Raw genomic sequence first — 26,981 nt, 5'->3', positions numbered from 1 at the left:
AAAAAAAAAAAAAAAAAAAAATAGAGAATCTAATGCTAACACTCTGTAGAATGGCCAGAGAAGGAAAAGTAGATCAGTATTATCTCAAATCAGTGCAGAAAATAAAGCTATTATTGCTGTACTTGCCATTTCCTAAAAATGGAACTCCTTCCAAAATACAGAATATGCATATTCCTATTCTTTGCTATTCTTTTGGACTTCAAGTAAGCAATTTTCTTTCAAGGAAGGAAATTATTACTCTTAAAGAAAAAACCTTGAAGTTAATCAGCTATATTACCTTTTAGCTTCAAAGGCATTTAGTAATTTCTGAGACAATCTATAACAAGATTCATTTTCCTTGCCTTCAAAAAATATTATGCACAGGAAGTTATTTAACTTACAAGAACTTACTCTTGATTTTATTTTTTTAATTTAACAGATATTTTTCATTAGTGATGGTCTAACAGCAAAACCAAATTCCTATCAACAAGAACTTCAAAAGTATATTGCAATTACTCAACATCCTTAGCTCTAATTACCTGATATTACTATCCTCCATGACATGAGATGTCTCCCCACCATCTCCTTCATAAGACATCATGCTTTCTTCATTGTCCATGCCCATTCGTGTATTCTCTTGAAGAACATGAGGTTGTTTGGGTCTCACTGCACTGGACTCCACATCTGAATCGCTGCCACTCTCACTCAGTTGGATAGCTGTGCAATAAGCCAACACTTGTTCATAAATCAACAGTTTTGTTCCATCAGTAACATACCTATCGTCTTTATTTGTTAAAAGGACACAATATAGACTGTAAGGAATGTATAGGAAGTAGTCTTTCCAAAATGCAGGAGAAGGGGTATCTGGGAGCTGGTACCACTTACTGAGTAGCCGTTTCTCATGTTACTCAAAAACAATCTAATTCTACTATTCAAGTACTTCTACCACCTCTTTTCTTTGTCTACTCCAACCATTTTTTTCCCTATAATAATTTTCTGAAGCCATCTCTAAATACCACCATATGCTTTTCTGCATGGACACTTCTTTAGCAAAACAGGGAAACAATCTGAAGAGCCTTCAAGCTCCTCTTCCAGCACTTGATAATAACACTGATCACATGGTTTCCTATCAACAAAATTTTGTGCTTTTGGTAATCTCTGCCCAGTGCTGCTCTGCACACCAAATCATAGTTCCAGTCTTTTCTGACCATTTGCAGTTTCACTTTATGTAACAACCAACCAGATCTTGTCTTAACTGCTTTCTTCTGTGCCCATACTTATATATAGCACTCCTATTCCACTTTGTCTTCAGTTCCATTTATGTTCATCCATTTTTTTCATCTTGCCCTTTTGGTCTCTTTTCCTTTCTGACTGCTAGACTACTTGGCCTATGTATCCCAATTATTAATTAATTATTAATTAATCCCAATAATCCCCAGTTATGTTTTTGTGATAGAAGGACAAGGAGATTGCTGGGTTTGTGAACAACCAGTTCCTATTCAACCTTGTTATATGAAAAGGGAAACCTACATGAGAAAGGATTATCTCCTTCTTCGTCACTCCCATCATCATCATCCTCTCCATCTGACATGAGCAAATCTTCATAGAGAACACTGGCCTGGGGCTGCTGGGTTGATCCTTCTTCTTCATCAGCAAGGTCACCATCTGCATCTTCAACTTCCTGTGTCATTCAGAACAGGAATCATTAAGATCAGACATTAAATAAACTACTGCCATTTCCAGCATATGCCTATTTTTTAATCTCACAGTTCAGTCTGATGTATTCATTAATTTGTTTCATAATGCTGACATTGTAAAACTACATTTAATTGTCTAACTACTACTGTGCATACTACTGCCCTTCAGGGTGCCAGACACAGCACACATCCCTTGTACTATGGAGACTTCTACCACAAGGATGCAAGTCAACATGTGGACTGTGGATGGGATTTCTGTAAATATACTCACTGGGGCTGGAGTCTTAGGTTTCCCATCATCATCCTCATCAAACCCTTCAATATCTACGTCAGAGTCTTCCTCGCCCAGCCTACCTCGCCCCTGGCGCATCTGAATGGGGAACACAAATAGCAACACCATTGAGGAAGGCACTAATGGACATAAGCCAAAGGTGTGACTGACATCCAGACCACAATGATGGGTGGGGGGAAGAAAGGGGAGAGTGGGGAGAAGTCACTTTCAGAGCAAGGATCCCTTCTCCCTTTATTCCAAGATCACAGAGCACACAGTCTCCACCCACCTTTTTCCTGACGTGCTCATGTGAAAAGGAAATCTCCAGCCTTAAAGCACCGGAGTTCTTTGTTTACCTAGCTATTTCTGGAATAGACCACTAGATCTTAAAAAGTGCTTATTTTCACAAGGTATTTTCAAAGCAGTCAGCAGTTTTCAACAAATCTTTTCCTGCCCTTCTCTCCCGTTCTTCCCCCAGTCATCATGAGTACAAGGTAGAGAAGACATGCAGATTCTGATCCAAGGACTGTAAATTCTAAGCCTACAGAAAACTTCAAGACTTCCATTCTCAAAGCCACGAACAACAGCAATCTAGACAGGACCATGGATATTCAAACTCTGCTGGTCTGGATTGCCCTGAGTAGCTCTCATTAGTCTTTCTGGTACCAGCTTCAATCTTGGGGCTCTCCTCACCTTCTTCGCTCTCCCAGTCTTTTATTTTTATGCTCACATTACCATATCACCTGCTGTGCCTTCTCGTCCAAACAACTTTTTTTTTTTTGTTTAACATGGAATAAAGACTAAGAAAAAAATACTCCATGGTTACTGTAACCAATTCATTTATAGTGATTTAATGCCTTTAACCTTGTCTTTTTCTTTCTTTCTTTCACAGCTCCAAGGTATCTACAATGCCAACCATCTCTTCCTAGGAGTTTGTATAGTTTCTAATAATCACTGAATACAACCATAATAAACTAATTATGATCCCTAAACCTTTAGAATATACTTCACCATTTCCCTATTCAGAATCAATGAGGGATTGCATATTAGCACTCTGAAGCATGAGTCACCAGGTTTCTACTCCCAGAAGTAGTGAAGCAAACAAATATCTGGTCTTAGGCAGATTCTCTTGCAGCTTTTGATCCTTAGGAATCAGAATAGTAGATTTCACAAGTGTCCAAACTCCCAAGGCTCTTTAAATTTGTCCTTTTCCACTGGAGCAGTCAAAATGAAGGAAAGCACATAGCTTTTGAAATGGGTTCCCTTCTCTGCTTGGGAAACCTGCTGTTGTTTGTCACCCGTTTCCTACAAAGTGATCGCCTCCTTTCAGTCATTTGTTTATACAGCCCGACTTTGCAACCATGTTAAAAAATGGAGGATTCTGACCGGTGTTCCTCGCTTCTCTGGGATAGCAATGGGAGTGTCCGTAGCAGACAAATTGCTCTCAACTTGATAGACTGAAGCATCACGTGACATACTGAGGGAAGTGCTGGTATCATACAAATCAGGTGGCTAAAGTTTATGTGGAAACAGGAGACAATGTTCTCAGGCGCTGAACTGAGACTAGAACAATACCTTGAGAGGCAAGACTGGGATTTCAGGACTAAATGCAAAATGCATTTGTTTAGCTCAGTGCTTATGTTATTAAGCACTGTTTAATCAAAATAAGAAATCTGGTTTTAGGAACAAACTGGTATAAGGGAATGGCTCACAACCTCAGGTTTGAGGTGTGTCAAATAGCCGATTTTAAAACGGAGGGCAGTACTTTCACACAATGCAATCCTGTAGAGGCCAAAATTGAAAATGGTATCCAAAAGGATTTTGGAGATTTGCAGAGAATATGTCTCTCTGCAGCTCATAAGCACAATGGTCCAGGTACAATGCCATTTTAAGGTGCCTAAGCTGCCAATTACCAGAAGCAGAGAGGCTTCACCATAAGAAGGATCACTGTATGTTTGCATCCACTCACTTCTGCCAGAGACAGAGGAGATTAAATCAACCTGTGCTTTGACTCAGTATGGCCCTTTTTATGTCTTTACGATGGAAGTAGCATGACAAGCACAAATGCTGAAGAACTGCTGCTATCAGAACGGGACAAAAACTACTTTATCACATATGAAATAGTAAAACATCAACTTTCAATCATTTCCGTGTAAATCACTGTCTCATCAGGAATCCCTAAAACTGACAAGAGAGCGAAAAGTGGGGGTTGGATAATGTGCTCTAAAAGCCAGCCTGTAGTTTGCATTCCATTTGATCTCTGTGAAGAGTTAATGAGGAACTACAGTTTAGGATTTTGATAAAATGCCCTTATAATACATGGTTTAGGTATCATGACAGTCCTGAAAGTGTTAAAGAGCAGCAGCAATACTGTTTAAGTTAGGCAAAACAGGCTTCCAAAGAATCTAAACACACATGTAAACCATAAACAGCTCTCTACTTGCTGTATTTGCTTTTTATATCTCAGAGTCCAACTCCCGAAGATGCATATGGGGAGCGATATTTTAGTCATCACAACTACATTTGACTAAAAGGATCTAAAGCCAAGCAACCATCAGCAGACCTGCAATCCATGACAAGTTTGGGAGTGTAGGAAGTGGGAGTGTACCTCCAGCCAAGAAGCACAGTGAAAGGGTTGCCAGATGATGAGTTTAGGGGAAAAGTTTCCTTCAACAAGCACAGAGAAGGCACAGACAACCACCAGGCAGTTCACTCTTCTGACCTCTTTTCCTCTTGCCTGATCACCAACTTGGAAAAAATTCAGAACAGGTAACCCTGCTCTTGGGAAAGGAAACCATCAGAGACAGAGAAGGATATTTTTTCACTCTTTCTCTGAGGAATTGGAGTGCTCCTCAGTTCCATCTAATCTTGTTTTAAATGTGTCAATAGGCAGTTTCAACAACAAATCTCCAAAGCCTCCCCCTGCAGCCTGACATCTCCCATTGCTAAGGCAGGTCTTTTTTTCACGATGCTCAGTTTCAGTATTTCCAGCCCCTTAACTCCTCATCATTCCTAGCATTTTCCTTCTAGCTCCCTAAACAGCTGTTACATTTTGGGTTTTTTCTGGGGAGGGAGAAAAGGTGTTAAATATTGCCCAATAAAGCATTTGTAGTCTGTTATCCTGGTGCCAGCCATGTAATCTTAGTGTAATTATTGCCTAAGCAAATTTTAAATTCATTTTTCTTTTTAAAAATAATCTTGTAGGTCCTTAAATTGTCCCTGAACTTCAAGCCCCTCTTTTCTACTGTCTTGACTAAAATTAAATGCAGCTTTCCAGATGTAATAACACCAGACTCACAAACGAAGAAAAAAATATTGGTCTACAACCGGGAAGAACAACTGCAAAGAATGCTTTGCTCAGTCATCCTACTCTGGGTATACAACATTCAGAGTTTGATTGTTCAGTTGTTAGCAGACAGATCTTTCTCAAGGCTTATGAATTTCAACAGTTTTTCCAAAGAAATGAAAGACACACCTCAGACACAAGGGTGAGAAAGCCTGAACCATTATCTAATTTTTAGGGCAAATTCCAAATCATAGAGCTAATGAATATTTTCAGTAACACGAATTCAAGTTCTCTTTGATACTGCAAAAGCTATTGTTATTTTTCATTGTCATTCTTAGTGAAAAATAAAATCTTTTTATTGATGTTTTTAAAGAAAAAAATCCCAAGGCAAGAATAAACATGGGGGAAAAAAAAAGAAAGACAGCCTGAATGGCTTATAAAACTTTGCCAATTCTGTGAACGCTGAAAACAGTCTGTCATAAAACCTTCAATAGATATTATACTTCCAACTTGGTCTATAATATGCACAAAATAACTCTCACAAAGTTGTTTCCTAAAATAGTAAAACCATGAAGAGTCAAAAGTGTTATTTCCACTAGGAGGCAAAATAGATGGTGGCTGAAATGAAAAGAATCCCAAAGAATGTAGAAAAGTCATACTTCACTGACCATACTAGGCAGTTTCTTTGCTCAATAAGCCTCTTCAAGAATATCCTCAAACAGCTCTCCTGGCTTCTTCTCAGCACTATGTTACTGGTGTTTTTCCTCGTATTCTCCTTACCTTTTCACTGCTTGCCTTCTGAGGGTTTAACTGCTACACTTATATAGCCTTTGAATTTGCAACAAACATTCAGCTGAATCTTGAGACCAGTTTTGCAAGTGGTCTGGGAAGTGATTTTATTTTACGTATCTCGCTCTAAAGCGAGATAACTGCTTCTCCTATTTATCCCTAAGAACAGCTGTTAGCACACCACACAACAAGATAGTATACCAAAAGACAAACTGCAGACAGACGGGGAACAGTAAACGAGGCACCCCTTAGATCAAACATCCAGCAGCTCAAAACTAAGAAAATGAAAAATTTGCTCAGTCACTTGCCTGTGGAGTGTAGGGACCAGGGGTCATAGGATCAAGACTTTCCAGATCTGCCTCCTCTAGTGCCGCTTCCTTAGCGGTAGAGATGTCTCTCTCAAGTTGAGTCAAGTGTTCATCATACTAAGAACAAAGCAGCTTGTTAAAGTTGCAGAACAAAACTTAAACGTGCAAAAATATTACAGTAGATATGTCCACATACCTCTGCTAAGGTTTGATAACAAATGTTTACAATCTCCTGGGCTGTTTTTGTGTACTGGCTGTCTGACCCTGCAATAAGAAACAAATCTCTATGTCCTCAGATATTTACTCAGGCCCAGCTGCTGAGATTAAAGACTGGTTTTGGCTATACAACCCTCAAAAGACAGTCCACTAAATCCCACCTTCTCATCTGAGGAGAAACGTAAAGCAGGATTCACATTCAGCTAGCAAAGAGCAACCAGTCTGTACCAACATTAAAAACACAGTTTTGGAGATATGAAAGCTGTTCCCTGTCACTCTCAAGGAAATTCCCAAACACATGGAACAAATCACTGAAACGGAGACATGTAGTGAACAGGCAGAAAATCCTCCCCAAATACAACTGTCCCATTCTGCAGAGCAAGATTTTAGCACCACATGACAGTTAAAACATCAATGTTTAAGCATTTATTTTCTCAGCAAGAAAGGAAAGCAACAATTAAGCTCAGGATTCACACCTTCAGGCCTTGACAGCACTGCAGAACAGGTGTACAGATGTATTTATTTAAGGATAGAAGAAGGTCGAAGCTTTATTATCACAACCTACCATTGTATTTAATGCTGTTGGTAAGGATAAGGTTAACATCATCCAGGAAAGTCTCTCTGTTCTGGTACTTGTGTTTGGAGATATTCTGGAAGAGATTGTCACCCAGTAAGTAATCAAGTCTAAATGTTTCTCTAGTGGCTGCACAATTCAAGCTACACACCTTGCGGATACTCTCCAGATCCATTGGATTAGCAATCACCTTGTAATAATCAGGAACAAACTTTTTATTAACGGGATGATGAAATGGCCAAGACTGAAGGAAAGAAAACAGACAAGTTTAGAAAGATCCCATGTAGAATTTGTTATAGTTTGAGCTACAAATTTCATAAAGCAATTCTTCAGAACAGTTTAAGATTCAATAAGTACAGGAAGTATTTATTACATAGCATCTTGAATCCAGTTACTTAGTTTCAGAAGGGGAACAGAATAAGTGATCTACCAGTTAGATTTTTAACTAGACCCTTCACCTGTTGAAATCTGTTTGACAGGAGGAGCACATAATAAAAAATACTCAATCATGCAGAAGATTTTTTCTATTTATCATCACTGTTTCTTCCACAATATAACTGCAATATCCATTAAGAACACTCACTGCTTTGTTTAATATAACAAAGAACAAAAACCTAAGTCTGATCTCACAACAGGGGCTATATACAGTGATTTGACAGTTCAGCATGGTGTGATGGGAAAAAAAAAATTTTTTTTTAATCTGTTTCTAAACACCAGAAAAGAGAATCTGGTGAAAAAAGATGATGAGGCTGTCAAATTTTTAAAGGGAACAGGCATCAAGCCCTCTTTCTCATACATAGTCAAACCACTAGAGTCTCTCGCTCCTTGCTCCATTCAGACACAATATACTTTATAGATGAGCAGCACTGAAGCCCTTATAGACACAGTTTTATTATTTCAGCTTTAGGGGGTTTTATACTAATGCAAATTAATACAACACTGAGTGAACTGGATCCGCTAAAAAAAAAAAAAAAAAAAAAATCAATCTGTGTTTGGTTTGCGCCTGTAAACTGCACCTTTGCAGGCTGCTTCGAGTTCTACAAAAGCACTATATACAGTGAGTGAAGAGTATGTTCCATTCCTGTAATACATTTAAAAAAAATCATTTTCATTATAGCTCCCCAGCGCCCTTAAGAGGGCAAAAATCAGTGACTTTCTTCTAATGGGAGGCTGACACCAACATTATCCAGGAGCGAGAACAGCAGAACAAGGACCGGAACCCAACCTTCACTTCTGGACCTTTGCTCTGGTGAAAAGGGGTGAATGCAGCAATGTCTGTGGCAGTCAGAAAATCACGGCCCAGCACCCCAACACAGCACTCCTTTTTCTACAGTGTAATAACAGCCACAAGATGCAAACATTTCCCTCCAATATAAGGCCACAGGACTATAATCAGCACATTTTGCATATCTCTGTTAGTAGAAACGGGATTTACACACACATACACACACGATACCCAAGCTACGTACATCTGGAACTGCCATCATCTTTTGAGTGACAATGTTATCCAAAATGAAGGAAAAGGCCACTTGGTCATCATCATCCAGGAGGGGATTAATTGCTTTTTCTAATCGAGCCAGTTTATCTTCCTTCTGCAATAAAATTCAGGAACATCAGCAGCTGATGTTACATTAATAAATGTTAATATCAGGTTACTCTATCCTAAAGAGATTTCTGTTCACGTTTTTATGAAGACACTTGCAAATAAGGGGGGATAATAGCCTAGATACAAGATAAAGTAACTAGCGTAGCAAATAAGCATCTATTTTTTGAAAGAGAATCCAGTGTGAACTGCTTAAAATTGTAAAAATTCAAATACACCACCGGGGGAGAGGGGGCGGGGGAGGTTCCCTTATTCTTTCTACTCTCCTTAAAGCCCTGTGTTCTGCCTACTCACATCCTCTATCCTCAAACTTCTCAACCACCCCGACCATCCCTCCCTCTCCACTCCGATCAGAACTCATCGACAAGACTTGCCTCTTTTAGCTTTTCATCACACAGGTCCAGCATGGATTGAGATATCTGTGTCAGGGAGTGCTTTGGTCCTGCAAACACACAGCAAGTACAGTGAGATACCCTGGCCATGAAGGAAGCTTTTAGAATTCAAAGGGGAAAACAAACAAACAAACAAAACCCTCCCAAACATCAGTGAACACATCCTGATGATATAATACTTGAAAGTATTATCAAGACCATGTACACAACTACGTGAATTAATCTTTACTCCTAAGCATCACTGGTTAGATTTCTACTACAATTGGGAGTATATTCTCAATATACACGATTTCTCAAGTTTAGTATGGGTTTTATATGAAAAAATGTTACTTGTAGCAAATATTCGCATTTCTAGTATACATTCTGTTAAGTTTTGGAAACTCTATAGAAAAGCAGTTGCGCCTATGGAAGCCTGGCCTCTAAGCAGTCCAACTGTTCCAAACTTTCAGAGGATAAGTCATGAAATTTCTGTTTCCTTCATTAGATCCAGTCAATGGAGCAGGGCTGTCTAGGAAGGAAGGATGGACTTGTAAGGTGAATACTCAGAGAACCATAGCTTTAGAAAATGTCATGATTCCTCAGTTACAGAAATGACTATTTGCAACAGAACTATGAAAAAAATCTCTTTAATTAGAATAAAACAGGGACTCCATTGTCATAATAATAAAGGAAGCAGTAAAGGCACAAGACCAATGCTGTCAGAATCAGCCAGACTGCTGCACAGTCCAGAGAGACTCAATGCAGCTGGGCGATTTTCGCTGTCTAATGCATACTTTCTGGATAAAGACTTTTCTTATCAACAGTCAGAATACAGCTGACCCACATTTGCTCAATGAATCAGCACTTTTCCCCAGCAGCTGCATGCTGTGCTGCAGAATCTATGCTTTGAGTTTTTTAAACTAGCTTTCTGACTTTCCCAATTAGGGAAAAATTTATTGCAACTAAGAACAAAAAAAAAAAGCAAAAATCATTACAGTTAACTCTACTCAAAGCTGCATGCTCCAAGGCAATGGCTCCAACAGGTGTGAATTATTCCTATTTGTATTGAAAGATTCATTCACTTAATCATAACACTGAGAAAATAAGTTCACAAGTATCTCCCCACTGAGCCACATCTGAAAGAAGTAGTGAAGGACAGTCAGTCTACTGAAAATAATGTTTTACTCACCTTCACCTATATTAGGGGATATGCAGCTCTTTGCTTCAGCATGGAGTTTGACTTAATACATGCACCAATTTCCCCAGTAATGGATACATCCATAACTGAGTTTTAGTTACTACATCACAGTCATCATTTAGTTATAGTTAAATGTCAGCATTCACTACTTTCTCATTTATGAATTAGTTCATTAACGTTTATACAATCTTTCAGGTATATCTGGAAAATTATGTATTTATTGTTGCCACCTGACACCTTACTCTGCTTTTCTGTTGCTTTTATTATTTCTAAAAGAAAAAGATTCACCTCTCACCCACAGCACATTAACGGAAACACAGATTCCCCTCATTTGTTAATGATTTACCATTGTAAGTCGCACTGTTCTTAACAATCAGCTCCAGATGTTCTCGGAACTCTTCCCGGGATGGGTATTGCCGCTTACGAACATTTTCACGCAGGGTCTGTAAATCCATGGGCCGAGTAATAATCTTGTAGTAATCCTTGACGACTTTTGGATTTACAGGTGTGTGGAAGGGATACGTCTGAGGAAAAAGGAAAGAAAAGAATGTTTCTTAACACAGTACTAGCACAATTAATCTCAATTTAACCTCCACAGTTGAATGGACACTAACATACAAAGCCTTTGCACAATCAGTTCCCTAAACACCAAGGAAAATATGATAAGCATCAGCCCCATGATGGTTTTTGCTTTCTTCAACAAAATGTTCTTACAAATCTTACAAAGGAGTCTTGGGTAGAATTTTTAGGTATGTAGTACAAAAGTCAAGCAATTTAACTTTAAAATTCTCATTTCAACTCAAATCTTAACTTTAAATTATTGCTTTTGCAACCTTTGATGAGTCAATTGGGCCATGCAACTTTTGTTGGTTTTGTTGGGGAAAAAAAAAAAAAAAATCACATCCCAGATTTTGAGTATGTATCCACACAGGATTATTCAACATTATTTTCTGATCAGACATACTGAGCTGAAATAATTTACAAAGTGGTACACACCAACTGGAATAAGGTGATGCTCTAATAAACAGCCATAAAGATGTGCTGTTGTCTCAGCAATTTGTTTTCATTGTGTACCCTACCTTAATGTGAATTAAGGCTCATGTGTAGGCAAGCCTTATTCTTCTATTTTAAAAGAATTTTCTTGCCCTTATAAACAAAAAAATAATTCCCTTAATGTGAAACAAATGTAGACCCATGCACTGATATCAGGAAGTCGGTGGCTTTTCTGCAGATGGAAGATTACAACGTGAATTGCATTTACCAACAAGATTTAACAAACATGCTTAACAGGAACACTGTAAATCAACACTAAGAACAATTCTTCTGTCAGTTGCCTTTGCAGTAACAAACTCATGTACTTCGTGATAGCAGATAGCAATGTGAAAAACGCAGCCTTTAGAGGAAAAGATATTTCTCAAATCTATCCAAAAGACACAGGGGAAAAGTAAAGCAAATACAAGATGTCTTCTGTGCTAAAAAGCCACAACTGCCTTCCCAAAACTCAAAAGCTAGCACACAACTTAGACAACCTACATGATTCAGTTTGAAAACCAAACACTACTTGCAGTGCAATAAAACAGAAAACTGGGAATAAAAACATCATGGGATACTGGTATGACTAGACTGTCCATAAAAAGCAGAGCCAGGGAGGGGGAAGGGGTTGTTGGAACACAACTTATCTAAGGGCAGTCTAGCATAATTTTGGTGTCTACAGCACACTACCTACTTTAACCATGTTGCTTAAGACAAAGGTTTTTGGTCTCATAGCCTTAACTTACATTAGGAAGATCCCTCATATCATTGATGATGCCCTCCAAGATGGACGACAGTGTCACCATAGGGTCTGTTCGCCGTCGGTGGATGGATTTATGAGGACGCTGAAGAAATAAGAGGCAGAAAAATTAAGGTAGTTCCAAGACACAAAATAGTAATCTACAGAAATCCTAGGCAATTTAGTTTATTAATTTTCTGAGCAGGTGCCTCTGTTGCATGCTGAGGAGCACAGATGTAGTAAAGGAACTGGCTAGTTGGTACCAACAGAAACAAAGACAATAAAATCAGCTCAGTAACACCTTGACTCACATTCAGATAATCACAGTGAACGGTTGTCCCTACTCGCCGCTTCTTCTTTGGAGGAAGCTGCTGTTTAGGGAACTTCAGGACCAGTGATTTCCTGCGAACCTCATCTGCACTAAGTAAAAAGAAACAAAAATAACATTCTTCTCCAGTCCTCTTGTGAACAACTCCATTTGTCCCTTAGTATTGGCTCTGGTCCCACCTGCCATAATACCAAACGTACAATCTAAATACTGTCATAACAGCCTGTGTAAGCCCCGGTCACTTTATTCCTGTGATTGCTATACAGGTGATGAAGAGTCTGCACTCAGTTCTAAATCAGTTTTTCCTCACTACCAATCTATGTCTCTGCTTCTTCCCTTACCTCTCAATCAGCTGCTTTCCCAGGACAATTTTTGTTCCTTCTACTTTGATGAGTTCTTCATTATCATTGTGAATGACTGTTTTTTCCAGCTCTTCCTCCTGCTCCTCTGTCATGGCAACAGGATTAGAAGGTGGGGCATTTGTTTGGTAATAAAGAGGGCAGAACTTATTTGTCCTCATGTGGCCAATTGCACCACAAGCTCCACATTTTAGCTACAAAATATAAGAAAGAGATAACAGATCAGAATTCATACACAGACTATTAGTGTAGAGACAGACTATCATAAAAATCCTCTAGTCAGACCTTTCACACAACAGAAAACTGCTCTGATACCCAAGATTTGTTAGCATGGTTTATGTATGGATATGCTTACTTTCAAGTCTGGACGCTCTTTCATTTTCTTGGGCTTCTTTTCTGGAGGGCCCTTAAGTTTCTCTTTTTCTTGGTTCCGTTTTAACCTTCGTAACTGTTCCTGGATCCTGCGCCGCTCCTTCCGCATTTCCTCGCGGTGCTGTTCATCAAATAGAGCAAACTTTCGTCTGAAAAAACAAAAGTTCTTCACCTGAATCGATGATTTACCAGGTGCTCTTCCACCAGTCCAATTTTCCTGGCACTTGAACCTCCATCACAAAACTCTGGAGGAGCCAGAGAATGTAAGGGCTGGGTTCTTTTGCTACAAATACTTTTCACATTATTTTAGGACTCCATTTAAATATATAGCTTTCTAGAATAAACATACTACAAACAACATTAAGGTTATGAAATAAGTTTGTCTATTCAACTTTAATTCAGCCCCTTTACACATTACATTATACAAAATAACTGTATGATCAAACGGTATCTCTTCCCCTCAGAATCATAGTTAATCAGTCCACAAAATGCATAGTACTCTGAATGCACAGCCATTAAATCTCTCCCTCTCCACACAATTACAGTGCCAGGTTTCCATACACAATTATTTCAAACAATTACTTTCCAGGGGGCCTTTCTACAATTCTCACTAGCACAATTTCCAAATGCCTCACTAACAAAGCAACAGCACATCATTTCATAGGTCTGAGGAAGAAAGTCATGAGCAATTTAACCAGATCTGCCAGTAGTCGTCACTGGTTTTAGATGCCCCAAAATAGGATGCCTAGTACCATTCTGCACAGTACTTTGAATTTCGCAGATTCAAAGCACAGACTCCAATGACTTCAGGCATAGAACAAGCGAATACACTTCTAAATCAGGCTTCCAGCATTTTAAAGTTGAGACATAGCTAAATGTTGCCAGAGTGAACTGAGTTCCTTCTATGTCTAGACAATTTTAAGTGACTTTTGTCAGAAATGCAACTTCTTACAGAAAGCTGCTGCGAAAGCCTCGTTTTTCTGTCTTGTTCATTCTTCTCTTCCTGTGGGCACCTATCTTGCTCACCAAACACTCTCCATACATTGAAAAAACACACCCAAAACCCCAAGACTCAGTCTCCTTCACAAGACAATCTTGCATCACACCCTTAATGAAACAGAACTGTGATTGAACAGAACTGTTCTGTGAACAGAACTGATCCTTTTCTGCAAATATCTAATAGTGCTTATTTGTGTGATTGCATTCTGCAGATGGCTTTAAATCTGGCACTTTTTCCATATTTTAGCATTCAATTTTGCATGTTATTATCTTTTCACATTGTGGACTATCTCAGAGAGTTTTAATAAAGCACTATGAAAAGAAGATTCCATTTTATGGAAGACTACTGATGCCCTGGCTCTTTGGTAACATGAGGTCCTTTAGACGGTAGCCAAGGAAAATAATCTGCTATGCATAGAAACTACATAGAGACAGCAGTATACTGATGCTATAAAACCAAACCAATAGAAGGGAAGCAGAGTTTTGCTGGGGCCTTTCAAATTTCTGTAGCCCACAGAGAAATGCTTCCATTTTATCTTGGATCCTATTCTCTATTCTGATAGCCTTCTCTCTTTGGGATATTTAAAATTGAACCCTACTAAAGTTTGCTCCAAAGATTACAAGAAATCATCTCTCCCTGCTATACAACAGTCATCAAGCATTTCTGCCAGTAGCCAGAAAGGTGGCATTTCCAATTCAGTTACACCAGACAGCATTTTTCATCAAATACTCCCCACAGGGCAAAGGAAACTAACTATCGATGTTTCTTCCTACCTCCAATAGTATGAACTAGTCTATGGGCAAATGAAAGAAAAACATATAGGTCTTACATGAACTCTTCATCCTTGGTAGTCCGTATTCGGCAGTAGGCATCAATAACAGAGGGCTTTCGAACTGTCTCACACCTCACATATTCCTTCCCATCCTCATCTCGAAACGTTCGATAGATTTTGAGGCGGCGGCCAGTGGCAGACGAATTAAGGCTGGTTACAGAGGCTGTGTCATCATCTTTGTGAGAATTTGCTGAAGCTCCAGAAGTTGATGCTACAAGAGTGTTTTATTTACTTTTAATTTCTTTCACGTTGTAAAAGCATCATTGTTTACACACAGGGAACAGTTTTGGCTTAGAAATTTCCAAGACACAAATTCAGGAAAACCTAAGGCAAGCTCATTTCTTTGAATATCTGAAAAAAACTAATCTCTGGAATCCAGAACGCACAGAGAAAGTAAGCAAACAGCATGGTGACAGAATTCACCAGACAGAACAGACAGAATCTGTTCAAGATCTTTTATTGACAATACAGTGATGGGTGCCAAAACGTTAAAAATAGTTTCAGTGTCTAGTTGTCTTACTTAGCATCTACCTTTCATTACAAAATTCAGCCTACATATTTGCACTAGGTGACTGGTCTGGTCAAAAGGAAGAAAGATCAAACAGAAATACTTAAGAGACAGAAGTAGCTGGTTTGTCATTGATTGAAAAGCACGAACAAGCAATACAGGTCTTTTCCTTGCTTATCCATGTTCTCTTATCATCATCAATCAACCCATCAATCTGAAACAAAGGCAGTCTATTGAATTATCCATATCTAAAAGAGTTTACAGAAACAACTCTGTTAGAAAGCCTGGAAATGTAAGTTTCCAAATAAAGGAGCCTTTAACCACCTCTTGGTAGGACAGAAATTGCAAACAGATAAGGAACTGTCTACAGAAGATACGGTGAAGTTCTTTTAAACCTAACCTTCAGCTGGAGAGAGATTACAAGTAAAGCTCCTCAATGACTGATCTTATTAAATGTGTTACGTGATGAATGTTACTTAATACAGCAGGTCTGCACTAATGAAGTTAGGTGACAGTAAAGGTAGGACAATCACTGTTGCAGAGGAGAAGGGAAAATATCCTTGGAGGAGAATATTTCGAGGACTGAAGGAAGGGAAACATGGTGAGATCAAACAAGGAAACATGCACTTCAGCCCAACAAGAATACTGCTACAAGCTGGGAGTTGATCAGGAGACAACAGGGGAGGGAAAGCCGTGGATTATGTGAAATGAGGAATCCATCTCTATGGGGAACCCTCAGAGCTGTACAAAAATCATTTCTTCACTGGAGAAAAACATTCTTTACCATAAAATGTCTCTAATGAAAGTGGCAACATTACATCTGCATCATCATTTGGCTACAATACACACAACAAACTCAATGTTCCACACCCTCAACTGTCTCAGGAAATGGTCAAGAACACTGCAGATCTGTACTCAAACATCTGCACTATACTGCCTCCAATGCAGCATTTCATGGATTGTTGGGCCAAAAGGAACAACTACAGTCAACCAGGACCTGCAGTTGCCTAAGCGCAATCTGTAAGCCACTGCAGCATTGCTCTGCAGACTGTTTACAGTTATAATGGTTTTGATTATAAACCCAGAGATCTGGCAGAAACTGAAGGCCAATAGTTGTCCAGTTTTCCAACCGTGAGCTAGCCTTGTCTTATGTCCATACCAGCACCATCCATAATTTTGTTTGAGGGATTTTGTTCTAAGTAATGCTGGATATCTTTTCATAAGATAACAGTCATCAGGTAATCTTCCACATATCCCCTGTTAAAGGGATTTCCGACAGCGACAATAACATTGATCCAGATTCAGCAGAGCTCAACCTTGCTCAGACACATGCAACATGTAGCAGTGCTCAGAGCACCCTCACACACACACTCATACAGTTCACTCGCAGGTCAAACACTTATACCCACTAATTAGGGACATGTCTGGCTCTGCTGGAAAGCATTTTAGATACACAAGTCTCCAGGAGATCCAAGTCTGACAACTGCCCAACTACCCCCTGAAAACACTGCCACAGCACAAAGTGTAACAGACACTGCTGTCAGCCTGCGTACTGTGCACATCTGTTCAATGTGCACAGCTGCGTGTACACAACAGATGCAATCAGAGTGCCATGAACTGCTTGCAAGAACACTGTTTTACTCATGAACACATCTTGAGAAAATTACTCAAAACAAACAAACAAAAAAGAAAAAACAGAAACTTGAGCATAAAGCAGCAGTGAATATCTAAAGAAGTACCAGAATAACTTTATAGTTCAGAATAGTCAAAGCTGTGGGCAAAGGAGACATTGTAAATGTATTTTCAGTCAGGAATTGCTCAGGACAAGGAAGAAGCCCCAGATAAGCACCTATCTATATGTTCCCCCCATGAGGAATCTGTGCTTTCCTCCAAGCGGCCAGACCAGCACACTTAGCAGCCTGACACAAAGTTCTACATCCTTCCCAGGCACGTTCTAGTTGCAGCAGTTACTTACACAGCCCTTTTTTGTCTCTCCTGTCCTTTTTGCTCCTCTCTTTGTCATTGCCACTATCTTCTCCCAGAAGCATCCTCTGCAATTCCTTTCGTTCCTGCTCTTCTCTTTCCCGAGACAGCTGAGAACTAGTTTTCTTGTTCTGTAACATATTCTCAATATTCTTCCCCATCTCTTCAAAGTCACTGTCTTCAGCTGAGCTGCTATCTGTGTCTGTTGACAAAATCTCAGTGGATTCCAAAACTCTGAAACAGGAGGCACCTTGAAAGTCAGTTACTTAAAAAAAAAAATCAGCCTGTCACCTTCCCAGAAAGAGAAGGCAAAAATGACACAAAGGTCTGAAAATGTTGCAAATCACTGCTCTTAAAGAAAAAAAAGACTAACAGGCATAATATATTCCCTTCTCAGTCCTTCTGTAATTCCCATGTCCAAAAGATTAACTGTCCCAAGCCTATGCTCTTCAACAAGTCACTTTCTTCCTCATCAACAGTATTATATTCCCTCCCTACTGCCAGCTCTTGAGCAAGAACAAGGAATAACGCATGAATTCTTCTGGAAGTCCCAAAGATTAGAACATAGGATTGGTAGTTGCTACCCAAGAGAGTTAGGGCAAACTGCTATTCTGAAAAAAAGAAAGGAAATAGGGTGGTAAACTACTCATCTGTGGAACATCTCATGCCATCATACACGGTAGGCTACACAACTCTTTCTACCTTTTCTGAAGGTCTATGATAAGAAGACACTAAAGCTACCCCATTAGTTATTATAAACAGTCAAAGACCTCTTTCTCAGCAGTATATTTTGTGGGCCCAACTAGAAGAATCAACATCTATACCACTACATATCAGAGAGCCCCAGGCATTCATAGATCTGGACTTTTAAGGTGGGGACAGGGTGGGGTTCAAGGCTGTAAACATCAGATAAGACCTTACTTATTCTGCAAATCAAAGATGCGCTGACACTCCTCTTTGTATCTCTCTTGATGTTCTGCCACAGAAAACCGAGATCCACGTGCAAATTTGCTCATAGGACCTTCCCCTGAACGAGCCTGCTCTGTCGACATTGTGCGTACCACATCAATCACTTCCCACCGGGACAGCTTCTTTATCTGAAAAGAAGAAGTCGGACTAGAAAGGGCTTTAGAGACTCACAGCTGAGGAAACTGTGAATTTCAACTTGTTCAACAAGGCCAGAGCAGAAAAGAATATGTCCCTTCCACCAGTTGCTGAATCCATCCATGAAGAGAACTCTGTATTTAGCTCCAAGTTCATGCTCACCTCCTCTTCAGGCACTCCAAATTTACGCAGAAGCTGTTTGGCATTTTTGAGAGAAAGTCGGCGCAGATCAGCATCTGTCCCAGTCACTGTCTTTTTCACTGGTTGCGGCTCCTTATCATCCTGTTCAGAGAAAAATAAAGCCTACGAATGTCATAACGTGTTAGTCTTTCCTAGGCTCACCTTCTGATACTTTCCTCATCTCATACCCCATATTTACTCCATTTCTCCTGTCTGATTTCCAGTTATGGCTCCATGTTCAACCCAACCTTGGGAACAATACCTTTTGCTGAGTTGGTTTATTTGGAATCTTCACATAAGAAAATCCTTCACCACATCCAGTAGGATCTGCTACACCAGTCACTTCTAGAAGGCACTTGCCCTTCATAGCAGCAATGAAGGCTCGTGTGGTGTTCCATGGAGCTGTGCGCACCTGCCAGCAAGAAGAGAAACATGCCCTCACAATCCTGCTCCCACCAAGGAGAGTGCCAAGCTTTTTATTTTGGATTCCCCCAAACGGAAAAGTTTCCAAATGATATAACAGAGCAGCTAAAGGAGCAGGCAGTGGAACTCACCCTCATTAAAACCCCCATGAAGAACCAAAGTGCTAAATAGCTTGAGGGGAACTGGCATGAAGGAGGCTGGAGCACAGGTGTAAGCCTGCCAGAAGAGTGCCCAGGAAAGGCACAAAAACATTTGATCTGCTGAATCCTATTTGAAATTTATTCTTTTTTTTTTTTAAGGCCTCATTTTTTTCCTGCCATGTATATTTGCAGGCACACGCATTTTTCTAACAATACCTCATCATCAATCTTCATTTGGAAATCCTCTTCATTCTCTTCTTCTGGCGCGAAGAAAGATTTCTCCCCATAACCTGCATCCTGCAGAGAAATATTAGAAAAAAAATGAGAACCTCAAGTCTTGAAAAGCATATTATAAATCTCCTGCAGAGACCTGTCTTGCTGAACAAGAGCACTTGTACAGGCAATTGTTTGCAAAATTCACTGTGAGCCAAGAACTGAACCACAGGATCACAGGTCTCAAACTGCCTGGTATTTTGACAAGCTCCATAATCAAATATTGCACTCAACTTCAAAAAAATAACCAGTTTCTCTCAGAGACCAGTCCTGTCACACACTGGTCACTCTCTTCAGCTCTTTAGAGCTCCAGGTAGAAACAAAGTCTTTGCTCACATCTTCCCTTTCCTACCTTTGAGCATGGCTACCTCAACATCCAAATAACATGTGGTAAGAATATAATGGTTCCTTCTTTAAGCACTTAACTCCCTTCCTACGCAGCAGAAAATTTAGCAAGTTGCTCAGCTGTCAGGGTTCTAGTCTGCCTAACTATATAGCAATAGCTTTAGGCAGAAGGTGTTTCCCAGCCTCATCCTTCACAGTAACTTGCCCTGTAGCCTACAAGCAATGTTTACCTTCAGTCGCTGTTCAGCTGCAATCATGCTGTAATAAGCACAGCACTGTTCTGGGGACACCATCGCTCTGATCTCTTCCTCTGTCGGCAATCTGAAATCTGGCTTTAAAACCCACCAATTTGAGTCCATCCCTGAAAAATGCACAGATCAAACACTGAGTAGTTTCCTGCAAATGTTGGATAGCACCATCATTCTAACTGCATTTCAAGACTTGGCATCCTGCTGCAATGCTGGCTAATGGAGCGAGCATGACAAATCTGTGACCATTAAACCACTAAAAGCGCTCAGTGTTTGTGTTCTGCATTGGTCTAAATAAATGCTTCCTAACTCTGCACCACTTGTATCAGTCTTGTACATTCATGCCCAGTCAATGCACAAGCTACATTCCAAAAGCATTTAACCCACCTTTCACTTCCCTCCCTCTTCAATTTTCCCTATAGCTAGCCTAAAGAACTTTGTACTACTGCCTGTTAATTATTCTGCATACGCTAAAATCAGAACTCAGGCTCTCTGAGCACTATTAGACTCACGAGGATGGGACAGGCTTTTACTGGTGTGTGTTTGCTTGCAAAAAATAACATACCCATACACAGAGGGAAGGAAAGGTATATGAGCTGGTGTAACAGCTGTACATTGCTACCATACAAGTCAATCATTGCCCAGAGTTACAAAAAAAAAAAAAAAAAAAAAAGTCCAAACTGTAGTCATTCTTCAAAATCAAGGAGAACTATGCCAAAAAAGAAAGTATACATTTATATATTGGAACAAAATCTCCCAGCTTATATTTAAGTTTTTTAAACATACTTTTTCAAAAAATCATTTAACAGTTCAGGAGGAGATGCTGCCTCCTCCTTTGGAGCTCCTCCTGGAACTCTAAAGGTAGCAAAGGATGGGTTGGTTTGCACGGCTGAGAAGCAATGAGCAGCCTCCATGAGACACCTTAAAATACCTGTGCGTTTGAAATCAGCACAAAGCTTTAGCCGCTTTCGGATGCTACTCTCCGAGTGCGAGGGAAATGCCTTCTTGATATCCTCCATGCGAATTCTTCGAGGACGGTCTCTGCTCTTCCAGAAGAGGCGATAAATAAAAACCTAGAAAACAAGAGTCATTTGTGATGTCTGAGGGAAGAATACAACAAATCTGCAAAGACAGTGTAAACAATGCTGTTTCTAAGGTGACTAGTCCAGAGTTCCTACTTTAAACCCATTGTTTCTTAAAAATTTACCCAGTAAAGATTTCCAAGTCACATGTCTGCTTTCAGGTTCAGCTGTTTTTGAAAATGAGATGTGGGGAAAAAATCTGTTTTGAAAATTTGTATATTATCACATTAGAAGTGTTAATGCTTTGGAACAGAAAATTGAACTCTGAGAACGGCAGAGATTTTCCAGCCTAAGGAATGCACTTCTTTCTGACTACATGAAAAGGGCCAAGATAAAGCTAAGTTAAAAATCTTTTTTTTTTCTTTTTTGGGGGAGGGAAGGGAACAGAGGTGGGAAGGAAAGTGAGAAGAATCACTGATTCAAGAATTTAGAGCTGAAAGGGATTTCAAAAGGTCATGCAGTACATTTGCAAACTGCAAAATATAAATTACACTTTCCCAGTAGACAAACAACTAATTTGGGAAGGAGCAGGGGTGTGTGGAGTGGGAGAGTCTTGCTTGCAGCTGCTGTTACCAAATTTTAGAATCTATGATCTCCATTTGCAAACTCCTCTTTTGGGAGATAACTTGTAAAATTCAGAAAGAAAGAACAGAAAAACAGAGCTACCACAGCACCCTATGCAAAACTTATCCAAATAATTCCTTTCTGGGGGATCAGTTACAAACTGAAACAGACCTAAAATGCATACCTGTGTAGCAGTTCAAATTCGTAAACAGTAAAACTTTAAGTATTTTTCATCCCTCATACACAGAAACAGTTGAGTAATATGTTAGGACAAATACTTCAGCAATGATCTGTACCAGAACTGAAGTCCTATAAGTAACAAACGTATGTTTTACAAATAAGAGTTTAAAAGCTGAAATAACTCAGTATTGAGCCTGCCTACTGCTATTTGTGGCAAGCAGAAACTATTTACCTGCTTCTACGACCACCTCAAACATGTAGCTGTGGTCTAAAATGACGCATTTGTCTAAAAGCTTTCAAATTCTCAACCACATAAAGAGATCTCCAATACTACTGGCAGAAGCTAAAATTGTTTCTGATAGAATTGTTACCTTTCAATTGTTTGGGATTACTCCAATAACAGTCACCATCTGTGGCTGCCAATACCTCCTGGGTTATAATTTTTAGTTAAACTGACAGTAAGCGATTGGAAATAATTTCCAACATCTAAATTTTAGGATACTTATTTGAATGGTCACTGACAATCCCACAGTTTAAGTGCACCAAGACCTATGAAATCAAAGACCTGTGAATCAACTCTAATTCTGTGCCATGTAATAAGACTGGGATCAGATCCCTTAATTATCTCTTGGTATAACCCACGTAAGTGTATTTTTATATTGTATAACCACTGCAAAGTTCACTCTAATTTGCTTAGTTTCCTACGATTTTATATAATCTTGTCAGCTTCCATCATGGCTAATAAATGCCTCGATCATAYACTTATCAGACTGGATACAAATAAACAGGGGAAACATGCTACAAATCAATGGTTGAATGACAACCAGAAAGGTCTGTATGGTTAACAATCAACTCCTGTAGTGCTCTTACCTCAGAGATAAAGGCAGCCATAGCAGGGCCATGAGCTTCTCAACTCAAGGCTGTTCACATGAGGTCCATGGCTAAGCCATGGACTTTCTCCAAAGACCTCTCAGATCCCCAGACTGTATCTCTATCACGTACCTGCAGAAAATCTCTGATGTGGGTGTTAGCTCGTTTAGAGTTGGGACCAGGAACTTCATAAAGAGGGCACTCCTGACCAACTACAAAAATATCCACTAATTCTCGAACATAATAGCCTTGTCGTGTCCGGATAATTAGGAAATCTGTTTCAGGCATCTTATGTAAATAGATAGGGGCCCGGAAAAGGTTGTTTTCAAATGCCTAACAAGAGAAACAAATAAAAATTTGAAAGTCAGAGAGTGACCAAAATTTGCAGGAGAACTTAAAGAAAAAAAACTATACAATCAGTGGTACACCATCATTTATGTCACAATATATTGAGATGTGTAGTCAGAACATTCCTTGTTTATTCAGAGAATAACCAGAGATGAAGCACAAAAGCGTAAGAAAGCCTAGAACAAATGCAGAAAGAGTTTGAAGGGGTCTCTGGACTGACCTTCACAGAGACAATTTAAAAAAGGACAGAAAGAATAGATATGCAGGAAAGTGCCACAACCATAAAAACCAACAAGGACACACGCACAGCCTGGGAATGGGAGAAGGCAATAAAAACGAGAACTGAAGACTTTGCTCAGAAACTGAGGTGGTAAGAACTTAACTAGGAAAGCATAGTGGCAGAACTGTTCAGTCTTTAAAGGTAAGGAAGTTGAAACTGGCACCAAGAGGCACTAGACTGAGCAGAATTGGCAAGAACATCCTCTGCTGTAAGGGTTTCCTCCATCCGTAAGGCTTCCATGAGCCTTACCCATTGCTACTCTCCCAGGCTACTCTCATCCACGTTGCACAGCTTTCCCTGAGGTGGCCCTGTCCTCACTTCAAGGCTTCCAGAAGTCCTGCTTTATCCCTGACCAAGTCCTTTTCAGCTTGAACAATTAGCATTGTCAGTTCTGTTATGAATCTCCAACACCATTCTTCACCCTAATTTTTTTCTGTGGTACAGCGTGGACAGAATTATTGCTGCAGCAACAGCAATTAGCATTAGCTGGAATGGATTTATTTTTGTATTTATCATGGATTTTGTAACTAGTGTGACAAGTGTGCTCCTTCCCCCCCCCCGATGTGCTCTCCCCCCTCCACCCCCAACCTGACCTCTCCATAAACAGCACATAGGCAAGGGCTAATTGAGCATGCGCCAACTAAAATCTGTCTAGTATGCAAATATGACTACGAATTAATCATCTTCCCCCCGTAAACAGGGGGCAGCCCAGAGCCCATTGAGCTCTCCTGCACGGCAGCGGGCTGCACTGCAGAACCTCCTTTTGAGCAGGGACGCCTGTCAAGGTTACTCCTCCATGTTGAGAGATTCCTTACCCATGACAGATCCTTGGTAAGTGACTAATAGCATGCTGAAACTTTGCAAAACTTCACAAAACTTTGCTAAATTGCATCTCTGATTGATTTTGCACATAATTCTTTACACATTAACCGCTGACCAAGTCTGGGACTAAGAGTGAATCTAGTCACCCCCAGACTCCCCTGAGGAGGAGTTTGGAAAGCAAGGGGGTCCACCCTGAACCTTGTGACTCAACGGGAGGGTCTCCTTGACACTTTCATTTGACCCTGTCCTCCATGCAGTAAATAACTGAGTGAACCTTGCCATCAACCCTTGTTAAATCACTGTCTTATTTACAATTGAACTCTGTTAAATCACTGTCTTACCTCAGTAAAACATATTGCTGCTTCTCTCTTACGAATGAAGTGCATCACTCCTCACTCATCCGCAACAACCACCTGGTCCTTAAAACATTCTTAATTTCTCCCATCTCAACCAAACGTCTTTCAACACCAGAGAAACTTGACTTAGTAACTGGCATCCGGCAGACCTATCCAATTAACAGTGCAACTTTCAGGAAAAAAATTGAGGTTTTGCTCACCTCACACACCCTGGACCATGATGCAGCCATGCTTTTTGTCCCCTCCAACACCTATTTACCGAGTTCCTCAGCACTGAAGCAGCTCTAGCCTTCTACTAATGAAGTCCTCTTTAACAACAAGATTTCTAACCCCATTACAGTGTAATGATTTACTTCCTGCAATACTACCATTTCCTACAACAATTTTAAAAACCGTACAACAGAGAGATACTTAAAAAACATTAAAAGCCAAGAACTGCAATATGATCAGTAAGCAGAGAGACTTAAAATTGGAAATGAAATTGCATCTGCTGGTTGAAAGTTGGGCATCATGTGTGATACAATAAACAATCAGGGCACGTAACATTCTACCTATTATCCCGTGTTCAACTCTTCCATCTTCTTATTCCTGCTTTTCTCACCTGCAGTAACTGGCCTGGATGTAGAGAACCCAGGAACGGAGAAGTGTGACAATAAACAGTCTCTCCATATTTACAGTCTGGAGCTCCTGGATCTTTGCCAGGTTTCTGCAACGTGCAGCGAAGATACAGTTAACACTCAGCGAGAGGCAGAAGAAAATCACTGTGCAACAGCAGAGCTTACATACTCACCCTTTTGTAGTAATTTTTTATCTTTGTTGCCATGCCAACCTGCATCATTAAAGGGGCATTTTCCTCACTGTATTCAGCAAGGATGAGATCTCCATCCTTGCCAGTTAGGTCCTGTGGTGTGCGCATGAAGAACATTTCACCGCCCCCGGAAGCCTGACGCTCCTGCTCTCTCATCTGTGCCAGTGAAAAGACAGCATTAGGGAAACAGCACATCAAGCATATACCATGCAAATGGAGTCACAGCAGACACCAGAAAAAGACAAAAATAACTGTACCTTGGCTTTCTTTTTTATATGCTTCAGCAGAGGTTGCACAGCATGGGGTCCCGGTTGAGACAGGGCACCAAAAGAGTATTTCTTCAGCGGAGGCCGATGAAATTGTCGGAGCTTCATAGGACCCATATGGGTGGGAAAGAATGGCTGGCGAAGTTCTACCGCTGGGATAGAGTGCTGATAAAAACAAAATATGCGTTAAAAATGATACATAGCATCTCAAAACAAAGATCATCCTCCAATCCTGCCAACCCTGCCTTATCTAATAGAACCTAGCAGCATTTTGATGTCTGCTAGTAATAACAGCAGTGCATTCAAATTTATGTGTTATCACACATTTTGCCCTTTGACAGGAAGCACGTAGGCTTGGGTATTCAATCCTTTCTGGCTGTGCAAAGACTACTTCTCATTTACTATTTCACAGGGTACCTACTGAGAAGAATTTTTATTACTTAGAAACATGCAAACCATTACCCATGTCAGTGAAAAAGCAGCACATTTTGAATTGCATACACTTTCCCCATTACAGAAGAGGCTGGAAGCAGCTGAGGTTTTAGAAGTGGACATTCAGTATCACAATGAAATAGGAAAAAAGTATCACCTCTTCACCAAGGCCTAGGCCATCAGTAGCTTAAATTCATCAATATTTAAACTATTTTTTATTATATCCAGATTAAAAACACACCAGTAGCAGAAGCACAGCCTTACTTATGCTTTACTGTCACCACTTATTTTCTCACCATCACTGCTTCAAYAAGAGTGGTGCAGAAAGAATCACCAAACAAAAGCAAGACAGACATGATGCAGTAAGACCTAGCACATACCTAGCACGCCTCAATTTGATGGGACAGTCAAGAAAAGTTAGTTCAAACTCCTTTCTAAGCATTTTAACTAAACTATATTAAAATTCTCTTACATGAACACTTAACTGACCCACTATAACCTGATTTTCTGTTTTTCTACAAATCCTAAGTCATAATCTCAGAAACATACTACCAAAACATTCTATTCCTAACTCTATATCCAGCAGTACTGTCACTACCTGGATGATGTTGCCTCCAAAGGTTCCTCGAAGTCCCTGCTGTTTGGGGTAGTAAAACTCATCATTGGAGAGGTTCCATGGATCCTTCACTTCTGGCTGAGACATGTTCTAATATTACAGAAAGACAGAGAGAGAAAGGTAAAAAAAATAAAACAAACCAACAAAAAAAACAAACCACCACATTCCTTTCAGGTCATTCCCAATCCCCAGAGTGCTA

The 26,981-nt window shown here is 39.9% G+C and overlaps 1 protein-coding gene and 1 long non-coding RNA gene across 7 annotated transcripts in view; one reads left to right on the top strand and one right to left on the bottom strand.

Moving 5' to 3' along the window:
• Window positions 1–2,939, top strand: part of LOC112966277 — a 4,961-nt gene extending 2,022 nt beyond the window's left edge. Inside the window, exon 2 of the long non-coding RNA XR_003253564.1 lies at window positions 2,840–2,939. This is a non-coding gene — a long non-coding RNA (uncharacterized LOC112966277). The remainder of the gene's footprint in view (window positions 1–2,839) is intronic.
• TAF1 (TATA-box binding protein associated factor 1) overlaps window positions 1–26,981 on the bottom strand; it is a 38,514-nt gene that overhangs the window by 1,586 nt on the left and 9,947 nt on the right. For 3 of the 6 annotated variants that reach the window (XM_026066221.1, XM_026066223.1, XM_026066225.1), the window contains 27 exons: window positions 26,765–26,872; window positions 25,726–25,899; window positions 25,451–25,624; window positions 25,262–25,366; window positions 22,987–23,187; window positions 21,090–21,231; window positions 20,141–20,271; window positions 19,509–19,589; window positions 18,992–19,141; window positions 18,712–18,831; window positions 18,367–18,542; window positions 17,438–17,679; window positions 14,952–15,165; window positions 13,106–13,271; window positions 12,733–12,944; window positions 12,375–12,483; window positions 12,071–12,169; window positions 10,639–10,816; window positions 9,098–9,165; window positions 8,590–8,712; window positions 7,272–7,364; window positions 7,112–7,196; window positions 6,527–6,594; window positions 6,331–6,447; window positions 1,948–2,046; window positions 1,510–1,660; window positions 519–696 (listed from right to left, as the gene is read on the bottom strand). In XM_026066221.1, the coding sequence (XP_025922006.1) occupies window positions 519–696; window positions 1,510–1,660; window positions 1,948–2,046; window positions 6,331–6,447; window positions 6,527–6,594; window positions 7,112–7,196; window positions 7,272–7,364; window positions 8,590–8,712; window positions 9,098–9,165; window positions 10,639–10,816; window positions 12,071–12,169; window positions 12,375–12,483; window positions 12,733–12,944; window positions 13,106–13,271; window positions 14,952–15,165; window positions 17,438–17,679; window positions 18,367–18,542; window positions 18,712–18,831; window positions 18,992–19,141; window positions 19,509–19,589; window positions 20,141–20,271; window positions 21,090–21,231; window positions 22,987–23,187; window positions 25,262–25,366; window positions 25,451–25,624; window positions 25,726–25,899; window positions 26,765–26,872 (3,764 nt within the window). Of the gene's footprint in view, window positions 1–518; window positions 697–1,509; window positions 1,661–1,947; window positions 2,047–3,333; window positions 3,460–6,330; window positions 6,448–6,526; window positions 6,595–7,111; window positions 7,197–7,271; window positions 7,365–8,589; window positions 8,713–9,097; window positions 9,166–10,638; window positions 10,817–12,070; window positions 12,170–12,374; window positions 12,484–12,732; window positions 12,945–13,105; window positions 13,272–14,951; window positions 15,166–17,437; window positions 17,680–18,366; window positions 18,543–18,711; window positions 18,832–18,991; window positions 19,142–19,508; window positions 19,590–20,140; window positions 20,272–21,089; window positions 21,232–22,986; window positions 23,188–25,261; window positions 25,367–25,450; window positions 25,625–25,725; window positions 25,900–26,764; window positions 26,873–26,981 lie in introns of those variants that run through there. The other 3 variants (XM_026066226.1, XM_026066222.1, XM_026066224.1) reach the window with 3 other exon arrangements.

Source organism: Apteryx rowi, unplaced genomic scaffold (assembly GCF_003343035.1).
Source record: "Apteryx rowi isolate R43461 unplaced genomic scaffold, aptRow1 scaffold_24, whole genome shotgun sequence".
NCBI lineage: Eukaryota > Metazoa > Chordata > Aves > Apterygiformes > Apterygidae > Apteryx > Apteryx rowi.
Note: the sequence above shows the minus strand (reverse complement) of the source record. Positions and strands in the feature narration are given on the sequence as shown.